Genomic DNA, 14,537 nt, shown 5'->3' on the forward strand with positions numbered 1-14,537 from the left:
CGACAGACGGAATTATGTAGACGGTGAAAAAAAAAAAGGTAGAAACGAAAGTAAAGAACATCAATTCTCGCCAATATGCTCTGGCACGCAAATCCGATGCTTAGGCACATTGGTTCGGGTATCTTCTGTCCGTGGGAGGCTCGGGGAAGACGCCGTGCTCAAGCAGATCCGACATGTCCCATCCGGGTGCCCCCTCGGTCTTCCAGGTCCAGAACAGCCAGCCCGATTTGAGTTCGTAGGCGTCCAGCTGGGCCTCGATAAAGCGTCGAATGTTTTCCTGATCCCCGGCGGGAAGATCCGCCACGGATCCCTGGTGTTTATCCCCGCAGTCACCAAACTTGGTGTCGGAGGCATAGGTTCCGTCGTATCGAGCGAGGACCCCCTTTCCGTTGAGGTACTTGGTACAGTCAGTCAGAGCACCGGTCCACTCCCCGACAATGACAGCCCGGTTGGAGGCCAGCAGGTGCTGGTGCGCATACTGGCAGACGTTGTTGACGTGACTGTTGATGTCCAGAGCAAGAAGGCCGTTGTCGAACATATGGTAGTGGTGGGAGTCCAGCACTGTGTTCTCGTCGCCAACGCTGAAGTCGTTCCAACTTTCCACGGGCAGGAAACCGTCCGCAAAGACAACTGCGGTATTTGCGTTGTGCTCACGGACTCGGTCATAAACCTCATCGTAGTAATCACGTAGACCGACCTCGTTCACCCCAGCGGGGACATTGGGCTCGTTGACGGCCTCAATGGCGCTCACGACATCATCCTCAGGAGCATAACGCTTGACCAAGACATCGATGGCTTCAAGGGTGTGCTCAACTGTGCCTCCTTGCTGCCAGTTGACAGGGCCTTTCCGTCCACTGTTGTCAAAGCCATTTTGAGAGCCCGGTGCTGGTAGCATTGTTAGCGATTTTACAGTGTCCTCGGAAACCTTGCTCGACTATTTTGTTCGTTTTGGAACCGGTAGACTCACCACCATGCAGATCAACCAAGACCTTGAGACCAGAAGCTCTGGCCCAAGAGATTGCGTTGTCAAGATGTTCCAACTGACCGTCGACGTAGGGTTCTCCATCGATCGGCGCAACAGCCCAGTATCCGATAGGAATTCGAACATGGTTCAGTCCCGCCGCAGCTATGCGTGCAAAATCGTCCTGCGTAACGAAAGAGTTCCAGTGGTCCGAAAGCCGAGCCTGGGCCCCATCTTTGCCCAGGACTTCGGTCAAGGTCCATTCATCGACGGCACCATCGCCGGCCTCGTCGAATATCGAAGGCGTGATCCAGGGTTCCAACACAAGCCAACCTCCGAGGTTGACACCGCGCACCTTTTCAGTGTGGAAGTCGAAGGAGGCCGCACGGGACTGCAGGCGACTTGAGAAACAGTCAGCGTACATTAGATACAGTAGATTCTCCAGTAGACCACTCACACACGGGCAGCCTGTGCACTGACGGCCAGCAAAGAAAGCGCAAGCGCCTTCGGCGATATCTTGGAGAACATTCCGAAAACACAAATACCTTAAAAGCAATGATCTGTAGGCTGGGAAAGAAAGAATGAAGTTGACGAAATTCTGCGTCTCATGGAATGGAAGTCGCTGCCGTATAAGTAAAGAAATATGCGTCTTCTAGAATCGACTGAGCCGGATGCAGGAGCAGCACGAAACAGGCCGCTTTCAGAGATCTCGATTGTCGAGGAAGCTTCAATAAGGGCGCGCCGAAAACAGAAACAACGTAGGAGCAAGACCTGCCAAGAATACAATAGGGATAAAAGAACAATGCAATAGTAAGAGGCAAAATCGTGCCAGTCTCTCTCTTTCTTTGGTTCTCCCCTTTCCCAGAACCGTCGAGGCCACCATGTCAATCTGACAGGTCGCTTAGCTCAGTTCACGCGGAGCCGCTCATTGTGGGATGAAGTCACCCTGACGAGCGCAGAGTTCAGTTTAAACTCTCTGGGGACTCGAGAATCCTGCCAGACTTGAATCTGTGGATCGTCGATGTGTATCCGGGGTAGGAGCGAACCCAACGGGGCCGTTTCCCATGCCATAACTATCTCGTCATTTTATCGGCGAATATGATTGAATAGAATCTCTATTCTATTCAGAATATTTGCTGTCGTCTAGTTCAAGCCAACGAGTTGGCTACAAACCGGATGCTTTGATCCACACCATCATAAAGAAGTATAGTATAGTAGTTTCTCCCACCGTAAATCATCATACTAGTCACAGTAAATGGATGTGATGAAGCTACTCCGCATACCGACATTCAAGCCGGTCAGCTGTTATTTCTGCTTGCGGAAGCGATCGAGAGATGGAGATGGAAAGAAAGAAGAGACGAGGCGAAGAAGCGAAGGACGACGGCCGCTTTCGGAGGCTGCCACGTGACCCACTCCGATCTAGATCTGCCACCTTCACTGGAATGCCGCGCAGGCACTGCAACCCAGGGATTGATAATAATAATAATGCTGATCTCGACGCAACAGAGCGATGTAGAATGTGACTAATACGAAAGGGTCCCCGGTGCTGCATGGTGTGGATGTGCCACGTCCCCGAGTCCTCGGTCCTACGAACTAGAGAAGTGATGAAACGACAGGTACTCCGTAGAAGTTCCGGATTTGGGTAAATCAATCATATTTCAATGGCAAACACTGGAGCCTGGACAGGCCCAGGAGGTAGCCGACGTGTGCTTGATCAGTTTCGGGCGAGAGACAAGATGAGACCGAAGTCGACTCCGAATGCCATCGGCCCCATAGGCCCAATCGTCCGAAACTGATGCAGAAAGCCACCTTCTGCCCCTGCATTCGTTGGCGGTGCCATTGCGCCTGGCTAGGAAAGTTAGTAGCGATGGCATCACGATCGAGCAGATGATAGGCCGTACAGATTGGGATCTACGGCAAGCGGACATTGCAAGGGAGGGGGGACTCTCCATCCAGATCGATCTCTTAGAATGGTACTCCGTAGTCAGTCTATGGAGCAGTGTCAAGACCGATGATCCTTCGAGGCCCGGCAGACCCAGACTTGGCAAGGGGAGATTCAAAAGAGTCAAGCAAGACCTCCGGTCCGGATTCCCGCCGAATTCCCAGACAGACATGGAGGACCGGCGTTAATAATGCGTGCGCGGGCTAACCATCTCTTAAAACCCGCTATGGCAAGTCGATCAGATCCACCATCTCGCTTTGGATCGATGCAGAAGAGGCAGGGAATCGATAGATCAGATTCGAGGACGGGGACGGAGTTGGTAGATATACCGAACTATATGAGGCCATCTTATAACTCCGCTGGGCGTGGGATGGACGTGCTAACCCTGTCATGACCATGCGTTCTGCAGACATCGTAGGATCATTGCAGTAGCCGGGGGACCATGAACTCCTCCGTTGGCTCGATTCTGGATTCATGACATACGCATATGCCGTCCGTCGGTGGATCCCGACGACGGTCGGTGGAGATGATCGGGTCTGTCTGCCAGTCTGGGTCACTCGGGAGCTCGGCCGTCGTGCTAGTGATTCTACATGGAGACATTGGGACATTGACAGTAGGACCGGGTGGAATCATGGCGACACTTGCGGCAGCGTGACACAGCTGTGGCCGATACTCCGTAGACGTCGATGAATCCGGGAGGGACTAATCCTTCGGTCCAGCCCAGTGCCCCATTATTTCCCATGCAGAGCAGCTGTGGCTCATCAATATCCAACCCCTCCTGCTCCATTGGGCATCCATAAGATTGAAGCCAAATTGCTTCGTAGCTGTCACCGCCCCCTTTCTTCCCGTGATGAATGCCGGGCCCGGTTGATCGGCGAACCGGAGTAGTCGCCCAGGATGAGGCCACTCGAGGCATTAGAGAACCGACATGCGCGCAGCTGCATGACCTAACGTCACTGGCCGGGACGTCAGCAAGAGGTAATCTGGACGATGTGCGAACAGTCGGGGTCCTCCTGCATTTCCCGAGCATCGATGATGAGCGTCGATCATTAACCCAGGAGCATCGTCGTCGGTGAACGTTCAGTGCCGAGTTAGGGGTCCGAATAAAGAAAGCCAATACGAGAAAACAATGCCGGAGCCAATAAGATGGGACCAAAATGATAATAAGATGGTCGGGGGAAAGGACCAGGAAAACCGGTTTCACGCCAGAATCAGGCCATAGTGGCAGGGCAGGTCAAGACCGAAAAGCGAGACTAGAGAGAAATCAAACCATCGCGAGGGAATCCACCTGCGAGATGGTCCGTGATCACACGATTGAGACATTTTTCGCTCATTCTTATTTTTTTTTTTTTTTTATGACGGATAGTTATGATTTTATGATCCTGGATCGATTCTTATTTTAGCGATGGAGGAATGACGAGGCGCTCAGGATTCATGAAGTGAGGAGTTGGATCTCGCCTGCTCTCGTGACCTCTCAGGGTCTGGGCGCTTACGTCGCTTAACAGTTAGCCGTCTCTCGCGCGTCTCTGCGCGTCTTTGCCAGTCTCTGCCAGTCTCTGCCAGTCGCTCGGTCGAGCTTTCTCTTCCAGGGAGGAGTTTAATCTATCCCGGTCAGGCCATGGATTAATTATGCATCTGGCACATGCGAATAATCATTCTAATACGAAGAGGATCGGAAGCAGCTTACTGACTCTTTCTTCCGTAGACTCGGTCGGTTATCGGCCCCGAAGCCGTTGCGGATCCATGCTTTGTTTTTTCTTTTTTTTAGCTGCCTTCTGTTGGTCCCTCCCCTTTTTCGTCCCTTTTTTTAAAAATTTTTCTTTTTTTTCTTTTTTCCTTTGAGCAGGAATCGGAAAAAGATCAGCATTTACGGATAGAGGGAAAGGGAAAAAAAAAAAAAAAAAAAAAAGAACGCCGACATGCCAGTACATTGCATACATGCTCCTTACTCCGTAGTACCTTCACGATCCCCATCACCGAGGACTCGTATACTCCGTAGAGACTCAACGGAGGCCCGGTCTGCACGTCATTCGACGGAACAAATGGATTCATCCGCAGTCGAAAATCGATAGTCGCGATACTCTCCGGACTCCGTAGTACAATGCCAATGGCCCATTCTCCGTTCAATTCGGCCGGCCACGTCGGAGCGCCCCACGGCACCACGTGTGTCATCAGGGCCGTTATTCGCGTTCGAGCAATCAGAGGCCGTGGTTTAGGAAGCCTTGCAGCTCCTTGTGTCGCTCGGTCACATCAGACCACTGCCCGGTTGGGTATTGTGACCACCCATCATCGCCAAATCTCGGGATCTTTGCCCTTCGCCGTCACCTTTTCCCTTCTGGTCGGACCATCTGCTTCGTGTTAGGCGAGGTCTCCATTGCCTAGTCTGAAACAGCTCGATCCCTTGAGATAATTCCTTGAGCTTTCTGTCTCCATCCGGATCATGTCTTCCCAGATCCCGCACATGGCTGGGGAGGGGCCCTTTTTCGTCTCCTGCTCCCCCCGTTGTTGATCTATATAACCATGCCATCTCTCTGGCCAAATCTCCCCGTTCCCTGGAATTCTCGATTTTTCCATTACGCTTCCATCGTGTCCTGTCCTATCAGTTAAACAGAAACCCCAGTCGTTCGTCATTCTCAATCCAATCCCCGGCTTACCCCGTCGTCTCTTGTTCGATCAAACCCCCCCAACTAGTCATGGAGGAACTCCTGGGAAGCAATCGCCCCATCAAGCGTGTCAGCCGGAAGGCTTTGTACACCAGACTGGAGGCACGCATCAACTACCTTCGCGACTTCTTGGACTTCAATACAGGTACTTTCCTTTCCCGTTGCACGAGACGAACCTGCGACCTAACTGTCGTGTTTTAGCCGACGTCGAAGCCCTCACCACGGGCTCCAAGTATATCAAGGCGTTGATCCCTGCCATTGTCAACATCGTCTATAAGAAGCTCCTGGAACAGGATATCACGGCCCGCGCCTTCCACACCCGTAACACCGCCGACGAGACCCCGATCGAGGATTTCTACTCGGAGGAAAGCCCCCAGATCATGCGGCGGAAGATGTTCCTGCGGTGGTACCTGACCAAGCTCTGCTCCGATCCTACGCAGATGGAGTTCTGGCGTTACCTGGACAAAGTAGGGTGAGTGTTCCCAACTCAATCTCTCTCGGCGAATGTCAATCGGACTCGCAAGGCTGACTCGTCCCCAATAGAATCATGCACTCGGGCTCGGAGCGGATGCACCCCCTCAATATTGAATATATCCACATGGGAGCCTGTCTGGGCTTTATCCAAGACATCTTCACCGAAGCGCTCATGTCGCACCCTCACCTCTCCCTTCACCGCAAGACGGCGTTGGTGCGGGCCATCAGCAAAATCATCTGGATCCAGAACGACCTCATCGCCAGGTGGCGAATTCGCGACGGCGAAGAATATGCCGATGAGATTTCCACCATTCCCACCGACGATAAGGAGGGCTACGTCGGCGAGAAGAAGGTCCTGGGGGATAGCAGCACGTCGGCCAGCTCGAGTGACGACGATCGCTCAAGCATTGCCAGCAGCTGCGCGCCGTCCGCCGCCCCGGCTTGCCCCTTTGCAGATCTGGCGAAATCCGTGTCGGAAACTAAGATCTGGGCTGGGAAATGAATTGAAATATAGAAGCCATCCTCAACGGCCCCTTCAGTGGCTAGAGAGGGTATCCGCATCGGGCGGTTCACAATAGGCGTCTCGGTGAGATATCCAGTTCAGGGGGTGCAACAAAAGGTATATAAGCTGGCGCATTGTTCGGGATTAGAGTTCGGGGCTTGCTTTTTCTGTTTCTGTTTCTTCTTCTTTTTTGGGGATCTGAGAAAAAATTGTCTGCGTCTTGGGTCTTGGCTCTTTGGAGCATGCATGGGCGGTGTTCACGGTTTTCGATTTGCTGCTTTTTTTGATATCCTCTGGCCATGTCGACCTCACTTCTCTGTATCTCATAGAGTCAATAATATATGCACGTATTATCTATTATTATCCACAGTGCGTCCGAGCAACGTTTCGGGGAGATCTCAAAACCAATAGATCTGGCAAGCCACACGATGGGAATTATTGGCGATAATTGAGGAATAGGCTCTTCCGGAGAATTGCCTGCCTGGCCACTCCGTCCGACTCGACCCAAGGATGCGGCAGCCTTAAGGTTCAGGCATCCACGGCATGAAGTGGCGTGACTGACCAATGAGACCCCGCGGCGCTTCCTTGCAGCCGCGACGCAAGGGAGGATTTTCGAAGGGCTCAAGGTGTTTCCGCTGGTAGGAGACATGAGTGTGACCAGCTGGATGGACTTCATGTATGGTCAAGCCCACCGTGAGCCAATGGTCCCGTTATTTGGTGTTTCGCCTGTCAACCTTATCCCCAGTGGAGAAGACTGGAGGGGTGAAATCCCGCACTCTGACTCGAGGACTACCGAAGGACGGGCTGAGCCCGCCCACCAGAAAGTATGGCCGCGATCAGACATTTCCTCCCCGAGAATGAATCACGCCTCAAAAACTCGAGAGTCCTGTGGCGGCAGCTGCCCTCGCCTGTTAGAACCGCTTGGGGACGTCATTGGGAGGCCGGAACGAAACGTGCCAGCCCGCCAAGTCAGTAAGACCTCCCTAGTAGCTTTGAACGGTTCCAGATTCGTCCGTCTCCTTGCCGTCGCCCATGGACCCTATCTCGAAGTGGATAGCCAGGTCGGTTGCACCCCGGGGAGAAAGTACCGAGATTGGCTCCCCTCACTTCCCAAGACAGGCGTCTCTGCGAGGGCTTAAACGGTCGCGAACGTCGCGCCATCCGGACATGCATGTAGATCCCTCGACCGTTACTTTCTCTTCCCACCCCCCTTCTTCACCCTCTCTTCAAGCCCCCTCCCTTTCTCACTCTCTGGGCTCTCTCACAATCTTCGAGCTTTATATTTCGTAAATCTTTTCGCCTGTCCCAGACCACTGACCGGTGTTATTAATTTTTGAACGAAAAGCAGAATAAGGCAAAATCATGGGTTCGATCGACAGAAGTGGCGGAAGAACCACCATTCCACTCATCATCAATAATGAGTCAATCATCACAGATACCGTCTTTAATGTGCACAACCCCGCAAATGGTGAAGTGATCGAGCATTGCGCCAGTGCGTCAGTCGACCATGCCAATCGCGCCGCAGCTGCCGCCAAGGCTGCGTTTCCTGCGTGGAGCAGAACAAAGCCATATGATCGCAGAGACATTTTAACGAGAGCCGCGGAGATCATGCTGTCGCGAAAGGAGGAGTTGATTGGATACCAAATGGAAGAAACGGGCGCCGGAAGGCTTTTTGTGGAGAAAACCTTCATGATGGGTGTCGGGTTTATTAAGGATTTCGCAGCGAGGATTCCGTCGATTGAAGGATCTGTGCCATCTGTGTCGGAAGATGGCGAATGCGCGATGGTTTTCAAGGAACCATATGGAGTTATCCTGGGGATTGCGCCTTGGTATGCTTTTCTCCGTTGCCGAGGTGGAAAAAAAGATGTCAAACTGGTCTTGAAAGGGTATACTTATCAATGACTCCAGGAACGCTCCGTACATCCTTGGTACGCGGTCGGTGGCTCTGCCCCTCGCAGCTGGTAATACAACTATTTTGAAAGGCTCCGAACTGTCGCCAAGGTGCTTTTGGGCGATTGGCGATGTCTTCCGCGAAGCTGGTCTTCCCGCAGGATGCCTCAACGTGCTCTACCATCAGACATCAGACGCGTCGGCCGTCACCACGGCTCTCATTGCGCACCCTGCCGTACGCAAGGTTAGTTTCACGGGCAGTACGGCTATCGGGGCGATTGTTGCTTCCACGGCTGGCAAATACGTAAAACCAGTACTCCTCGAACTTGGAGGGAAGGCATCGGCCATTGTATTGGACGATGCCAATTTAGAAAAGGCCGCCATGTGTTGCGCCCTTGGAGCCTTTATGCATGTACGAAGTCCCCCCCCTTTCCGGATGGCTCAATGATACTAATTCAAATGTCAGTCCGGCCAAATTTGCATGTCCACCGAGCGTATTGTAGTGGAGCGATCTGTTGCAGAGCAGTTTCGCCAGCTGCTGACCGAGGCATCAGAGAAGATCTTTGGTCGGCACGCGGCGGCGCCAGTGCTTGTGGCATCCGCTGCAGTCAAGAAGAACAAGAGCTTGGTGACAGATGCGCTGGCCAAGGGGGCGGATGTTGTCTTTGGTGACGCAAATGCTCATGAAGCGTGCACCAACAGTATGCGACCTTTGGTCGTCGGCAATGTCACCAAGGACATGGATCTGTATTCCACGGAGTCATTTGGTCCAACTGTCTCCCTTATCACAGTCGACAATGAAGACGACGCTATTGCGCTGGCCAATGATACTGAATACGGACTTACGTCCGCAGTCTTCACGAACAATTTGTTCCGAGGACTGAAGGTAGCCAAGCAGATCGAGTCCGGGTGAGTTGCTTTCTCGTCTACAGTCACTCTGGGAAAGATTTACTAACCATCGCCATTCTCAACGTGTACTAGTGCCGTCCACATCAACTCGTTAACCGTACATGACGAGCCCGTGCTACCACACGGAGGGTGGAAGAGCAGCGGATTCGGCCGCTTCGGCGGAACTTCCGGGTACGACGAGTGGTTGCAAACCAAGACCGTGACCTGGGTGCAATAGAGTTAGAGGTGATAAACTTTACGCTGGAGACTCAGGGCCGGCCTTGCTTTGAGTTCAGAGAACAATAGTGTGGTCCACAGAATGCTTAAGGTGTTCGTATATAATTAGACATCTGGTGCTAACCGCCCAATGACACCAGCCATGAGAACGGCCAGTGCTCGATCCACTGGGCATGGTGGCGAATGCGATATCCATGTTCCATACTACTTTTGGGGCCAAGCTATCCCACTCCCAAAAAGATCGTACGGAGTAGGAGATATTTTGGGAACGCTGGGTGCTTTCCCTGTTCAGGAAAATAGAGATGTAGTACTATTGCTTCTGGTTCCGTGGGTTGTGTAGACATAGTGAGCAGAATGCTCGGATAGTCTAGTGTGGTTTTGGAGTCTTGGACCAAGTTGTCTGACCGCGTTTTCAGGCTTGGGGTCCATGACTCCATCTGAGTCCATCAGGTGTTTGTCGATCGTGTCCCAATTCTCTAGTCAGCTCAACCTCTAAACGGGTCCTGTTGTCACTGGTTAGCCCTTTGCACATCCATATATAGTAGTGAATGTGTTACTGTAAATAGACAAGTTGACTCTACTACGCAGGTAAGACAGCGACTTAGACACCGGATGAATCCAATTCAGGTCTCACAATCCACAACGACTTCTTGGCTTCCGTACGACATCCGTTCGTGTTAGTGTAATTTAGCTTAGGCCTCCGTGAGTTCATCTCCACAAGCCGAGGGATGACTGATCGCAGGGTGCAAGTCAGCAATCAGAACGAGAGACACCCGCGCTAGTTTCGGACGCCACTGAAAATTCCTGCTCTGGGGCACACTGGTGCCAACTCTGGAGTACTTGATAGGACACCACTTTGCGATGGAAGCGCCAGCCTTCCCTTTGGGAAGGTCGACAGAGTGCGGTTCCCCTGCGAATTTGGTCACGCTGCAGGCCGATGGCGGCGTTTCTCGGAGCTTTTCCCACGTTTTCTTCTTTGTTCCCCTCTCTCGCAGTTAACGGGACCAAATTTCCTTGGTACGCCGTAATTAAACTTGCAGGCCTTGTCCCTTTTTTAGGGCAATTAGGACCGAGCGGCTCCACCGACCAAGTCAGGAACAAGGAATGAGCGACACGGAGGTTGAACATCATCCCCGAGAGAAGACTGAGGATGACTTCATCCCAAGTTGCGATCATCCCTTTGCGGGGATGAGTCGAGGTTATCAGCTTATCACCATGGAGGCTTCGGGACTTGGGATGTCGCGCCCGGTTTTTGCTTAGAATTAATTGATCGACCGAGACCGGCGTGTGGGCGATTTCCAGTTAGACGGTGGGGGGGAAGATAATCTTACTGAGATTGCGAAATTATCCTTACTCCGTAATCAATCGTGCTCGTTTAACGAGGAGATGGAATTAATTGCATCTAGCCTCGTGGCGTCTCATTTTCATCTCGGTTTCTGACGTGGACGCACCTAGACGCTCGGAATGCGATCCCACGCTGGAGCAGGAAATTAAACTAGCGATCGAAAAAGGTCAAAATACTGGAGAGCATCCATTATGGCCAGCACAAGGTCTCAGATAATTTCGTACGATGGAGGCGACTCGGGTATTTTCCGGAAGTTAGAATGAGACATGCGGCGAGGGGAAAATGCAGGAACAAAAGTTGCAGCGGATGTTGGGAAGCACGAGATTTGCTCCCGTGCCTGTCGATGCCTCGGGCCGCCCTTTTTTTTCGTCTTGCTTTTTTGTTTTCCCTCCTTTCATCCCACCTCAGCATCATCGCACATCCCCGTCCAATCCTTGTTTTATTTTCTTTTTTTTCCCGCCCGTTTGGTCCTTCGATTTGAAGAATCGTTCCATCAGGGGATCTCCGAAAGATACCATTGTCCGTGTTTTACACCTCTAGCACTACGACGTTGGGCTGATACAGTTCACCAGTCCGGCGCCGTTGGCCCTTAGTCCGCTACTAGATGCCCTTAGCCACAGGATCCACGAGACTACTACGGAGTACCATCTGGCCGACCCCTCGGGCCCCCTCCTTGATGAAGTTTCTCTGGTTCTCGGTGCCTAGTGCCTCGCGATGACTGGGTGGTGAATGGTAAATCTCCGCCAATCCTGGCAACGCTTCAAGGGTCAACAGTTCAGGCACGCTCAATCCCGGCTCTGGTTGGAGAGATCTATACAGGCTAAAGATGGGTCTAAAAATGACCGCAGGCCAGTGAGATGGCCTCCCCTCCTGCGAGGTAGCATTCCCAATCCCTCCCAGCCCTTCAAGGTTCAAACATTCCACATTCCATAGGCTAACCGCGCCGCAATCCAGGGTAGACTGCTTAGAACCGTAGAGGATGGAGCACCGCAGGAGGCACCGGTGACCGTCGAACCCTGTGAGATGCCCACCCACCTTTGTTTAGTTCAGGTACCCCTCCGGACGCGCTCCACCGGTCGAGTGAGCCGCAGCATGGACGGTGTATGAGGCAATAATCTCCCCTTTCGAAGGGGGGCAATTCGCGAGAAGGCTTAGCCTGCTGTTACACTCCAGTGCAACTCGCCTTTAAAAGCTGATCCTTTTTCTTTGCCCCCTTCGCCCCCCTTCCTTCCCTTTTCTTCTCTTTTCTTTTTACTCTTCCTCTTCGATTGATACCCATCCATCCCCGTCGCTCTTTTCCCACGGTAGTCACTCTTTTCATCCTACCCATCCAACTCAGTCATTCATTCTTTACTTGCATTCTCCGGAATCCACTCAGTTATTCTCCTCGTCAGTCTTCGTCTCAGTCAGAAGGAAGAACAAAACCAAAAATCGGAAATCATACACAATGCGTTTCTCCATCGCCGCTGTCTTCTCGGCCGTTGCCGCTCTGGTGTCTGCTCACACCGACCCCGACTACAACCAGAGCCCTACTGGCAATGCCATCTACACTCCCGGCCTGAACCAGCAGGTTGAGGCTGGCAAGCCCTTCGTCATCACTTGGGACCCTACCACCGAGGGACCTGTCTCCCTGGTTCTTCTGCGTGGCCCCAGCAACAACGTGGTCCCCATCGACACTATCGCTGAGCAGGTCCCCAACTCGGGCAGCTTCACCTGGACCCCCAGCACCTCGCTGGAGGACGACGTCACCCACTACGGTCTCATGATCATCGTCGAGGGTACCGGCCAGTACCAGTACTCCACTCAGTTCGGTGTCACCAACCCTAGCTACGGTTCTTCCTCTTCCTCCTCTACTACTGCTAAGGCCGCTCCCACCACGGCTGAGGCTGCTCCCACCACTGCTCCTGCCGCTGTTACGACCCACGGTGCCTTCTCCACCAGGTACGAGACCTACGAAGTTACTACGACCATCTGCCCCGAGAGCGCTGCCCACCCTACCGGCAAGGCCCCTGCTTCCAGCATCCCTCTGATCGGTACCGGCCGTGTCTCCGTCCCCGCCGTTTCTCCCAGCCAGACTCCTGTCCGTCCCGGCCAGCCCAAGGCCTCCACCCTGGCCAGCTCGGCCGTGCCCTCCGGCACTCCTTCCTCGACTGGTCCCTCGACGCCCGTCTTCACCGGTGCTGCCGGCCGCAACGTCGTTGGATTCGGTGCCGTTGCTGCCGGTGTTCTGGCTGTGCTTGCTTTCTAAATCTCTTGAGATCTTTTGTGCATTCATTTCTATCGCTTTCCAGAATCAGTGTGAAGCGTAATGTTTCTTTTTCTAGGCATGTATTTCACACATTTTAATAGTATGATAGCATAGCTCGGAACCCAAAGCTTTTCTCAACATTCACCCGCGCTGTTCTAAGTACCTCTCCATGACCTGAAACTGAGTCTGTGTCAGTAGGTAGTACAAGGGGTAGTTGTTGGCAATCCAATATAATCCCGCAATATGACCGCCTACGCTAGAGACATAATTTTTCTTGATTAATTTAACTCACAAAGACGCGTCACTAATCTGGCATGGTCTGTGCCCTGTAGGCTAAATTACATTTGGGTATATTTCCTATCTCTGAACGAAAGGGGGACAAACTTCAAGCCTACGGTTGTTTGTACGTGCAATGCACCATCGATTAAACCACCCTAATGAGAGCCGTTATACCCTAAGATTCTCGAAAAATGTCGACAGGGATCTACTATACTCCAGCAGGCTTCTTTTTGACTCAAGCCTTCCCATAGATAACATGATCATCCATATGGTCCCACTCTTCCTCTGTCAGCCGAACACTAAATAGAACATGTGGAAATTTAATTTTGATTTCAATCAAACGTTGAGTCACCTGTTCATGCCGTGGCGGCATTAGCACTGAAACATGGATGTTGCCTGTTTCCTGGTTGTTTGCTAGGTAAATCTCTTGTTTCTTTCTTTATTTCTTTCTCACATTCGCTTTTTTTTTTTTTTTTTTTTTTTTTTTTTTTTTTTTCCTGCGTTACAAACATACAGAGTGCGTACAGAAAATATCAATCAAAAAATATTCCGAGATATTTTCACCTGTAGATCCTAGATCCCAGATCTCAAATCACGAGGATTGTATCCTGGGCTCTGTTTGTCACTTCTTCTGGGTCAGGTCAGACATTCAAAATTCATATCATGCTGTGCGAATCTAGCGAGAGCACGACAGCAATTCTGTGTGCATCCTCTGCTTCTGTGTGGATTTTACTGCATGTTCCCGCTTCCAAAGCATAGATTGTTTGTTAGACGGTTAAGATGAAACAACCCAATTTGGTTCATGATAGCCACACCGCATCTATCCGCGGGATTGACAAACAACTTGAAACTGCTTGGAGCGTTGGGAGGGCTGAGGAAACTGTCAAGTTCGTAGGTACTGTGCAGTAGTGCAGCCTGGTACGAGTCCGCACATGTGGCACGATCTATACGTGCGGGAATCGCAACTGGACTTAATCCTATTACCGAGTACGAACTCCATTACTTCGAACAAGTTCCAATCAACTGTGCATTCAATTGTCAAATAATTGGACTCCATTAAGTAGAAGATGAAAATTTAGAAAATAAGTAAATAAAACACAATGAAAAG

At 51.8% G+C, this 14,537-nt stretch overlaps 8 protein-coding genes across 8 annotated transcripts; 4 read left to right on the top strand and 4 right to left on the bottom strand.

Annotated features, from left to right (window-relative positions):
- Positions 1–100: 100 nt before the first annotated feature.
- exg1 (glucan 1,3-beta-glucosidase) lies at positions 101–1,489 on the bottom strand (the record flags this gene model as incomplete). The annotated part of the gene is made up of 3 exons (XM_024852770.1): positions 101–885; positions 968–1,362; positions 1,419–1,489. The coding sequence occupies 3 exons, from the start codon at positions 1,487–1,489 to the stop codon at positions 101–103; spliced, it is 1,251 nt and encodes a 416-aa protein (XP_024710446.1).
- A 99-nt stretch (positions 1,490–1,588) lies between these two features.
- P170DRAFT_33352 (uncharacterized protein) lies at positions 1,589–2,163 on the bottom strand. Its single transcript, XM_024843374.1, has 2 exons — positions 1,907–2,163; positions 1,589–1,850 (listed from the first exon to the last, which is right to left on the bottom strand). Exons 1-2 carry the CDS (start codon positions 2,030–2,032, stop codon positions 1,689–1,691), a joined length of 288 nt encoding a protein of 95 aa, XP_024710447.1. The 5' UTR covers positions 2,033–2,163; the 3' UTR covers positions 1,589–1,688.
- Positions 2,132–2,594, bottom strand: P170DRAFT_33783 (uncharacterized protein). The gene has a single exon (XM_024843385.1). The coding sequence runs from the start codon at positions 2,511–2,513 to the stop codon at positions 2,232–2,234; it is 282 nt and encodes a 93-aa protein (XP_024710448.1). The 5' UTR covers positions 2,514–2,594; the 3' UTR covers positions 2,132–2,231.
- A 3,002-nt stretch (positions 2,595–5,596) lies between these two features.
- On the top strand, positions 5,597–6,542 carry P170DRAFT_421748 (protoglobin family protein; the record flags this gene model as incomplete). Its single annotated transcript, XM_024847387.1, has 3 exons — positions 5,597–5,711; positions 5,768–6,038; positions 6,110–6,542. The coding sequence occupies 3 exons, from the start codon at positions 5,597–5,599 to the stop codon at positions 6,540–6,542; spliced, it is 819 nt and encodes a 272-aa protein (XP_024710449.1).
- Positions 6,543–6,989: 447 nt separating this feature from the next.
- On the top strand, positions 6,990–7,792 carry P170DRAFT_33609 (uncharacterized protein). The gene has a single exon (XM_024843380.1). The coding sequence runs from the start codon at positions 7,190–7,192 to the stop codon at positions 7,679–7,681; it is 492 nt and encodes a 163-aa protein (XP_024710450.1). The 5' UTR covers positions 6,990–7,189; the 3' UTR covers positions 7,682–7,792.
- Positions 7,793–7,904: 112 nt separating this feature from the next.
- Positions 7,905–9,558, top strand: P170DRAFT_346926 (aldehyde dehydrogenase; the record flags this gene model as incomplete). Its single annotated transcript, XM_024843596.1, has 4 exons — positions 7,905–8,371; positions 8,451–8,844; positions 8,899–9,341; positions 9,414–9,558. The coding sequence occupies 4 exons, from the start codon at positions 7,905–7,907 to the stop codon at positions 9,556–9,558; spliced, it is 1,449 nt and encodes a 482-aa protein (XP_024710451.1).
- Positions 9,559–10,102: 544 nt separating this feature from the next.
- P170DRAFT_33911 (uncharacterized protein) lies at positions 10,103–10,951 on the bottom strand. The gene has a single exon (XM_024843386.1). The coding sequence runs from the start codon at positions 10,731–10,733 to the stop codon at positions 10,308–10,310; it is 426 nt and encodes a 141-aa protein (XP_024710452.1). The 5' UTR covers positions 10,734–10,951; the 3' UTR covers positions 10,103–10,307.
- A 1,045-nt stretch (positions 10,952–11,996) lies between these two features.
- Positions 11,997–13,370, top strand: P170DRAFT_34029 (GPI anchored serine-threonine rich protein). Its single transcript, XM_024843391.1, has 2 exons — positions 11,997–12,766; positions 12,788–13,370. The coding sequence occupies exons 1-2, from the start codon at positions 12,350–12,352 to the stop codon at positions 13,148–13,150; spliced, it is 780 nt and encodes a 259-aa protein (XP_024710453.1). The 5' UTR covers positions 11,997–12,349; the 3' UTR covers positions 13,151–13,370.
- Positions 13,371–14,537: the final 1,167 nt, after the last annotated feature.

This window comes from Aspergillus steynii (genome assembly GCF_002849105.1).
Source record: "Aspergillus steynii IBT 23096 chromosome Unknown P170scaffold_1, whole genome shotgun sequence".
Taxonomy (NCBI): Eukaryota; Fungi; Ascomycota; class Eurotiomycetes; order Eurotiales; family Aspergillaceae; genus Aspergillus; species Aspergillus steynii.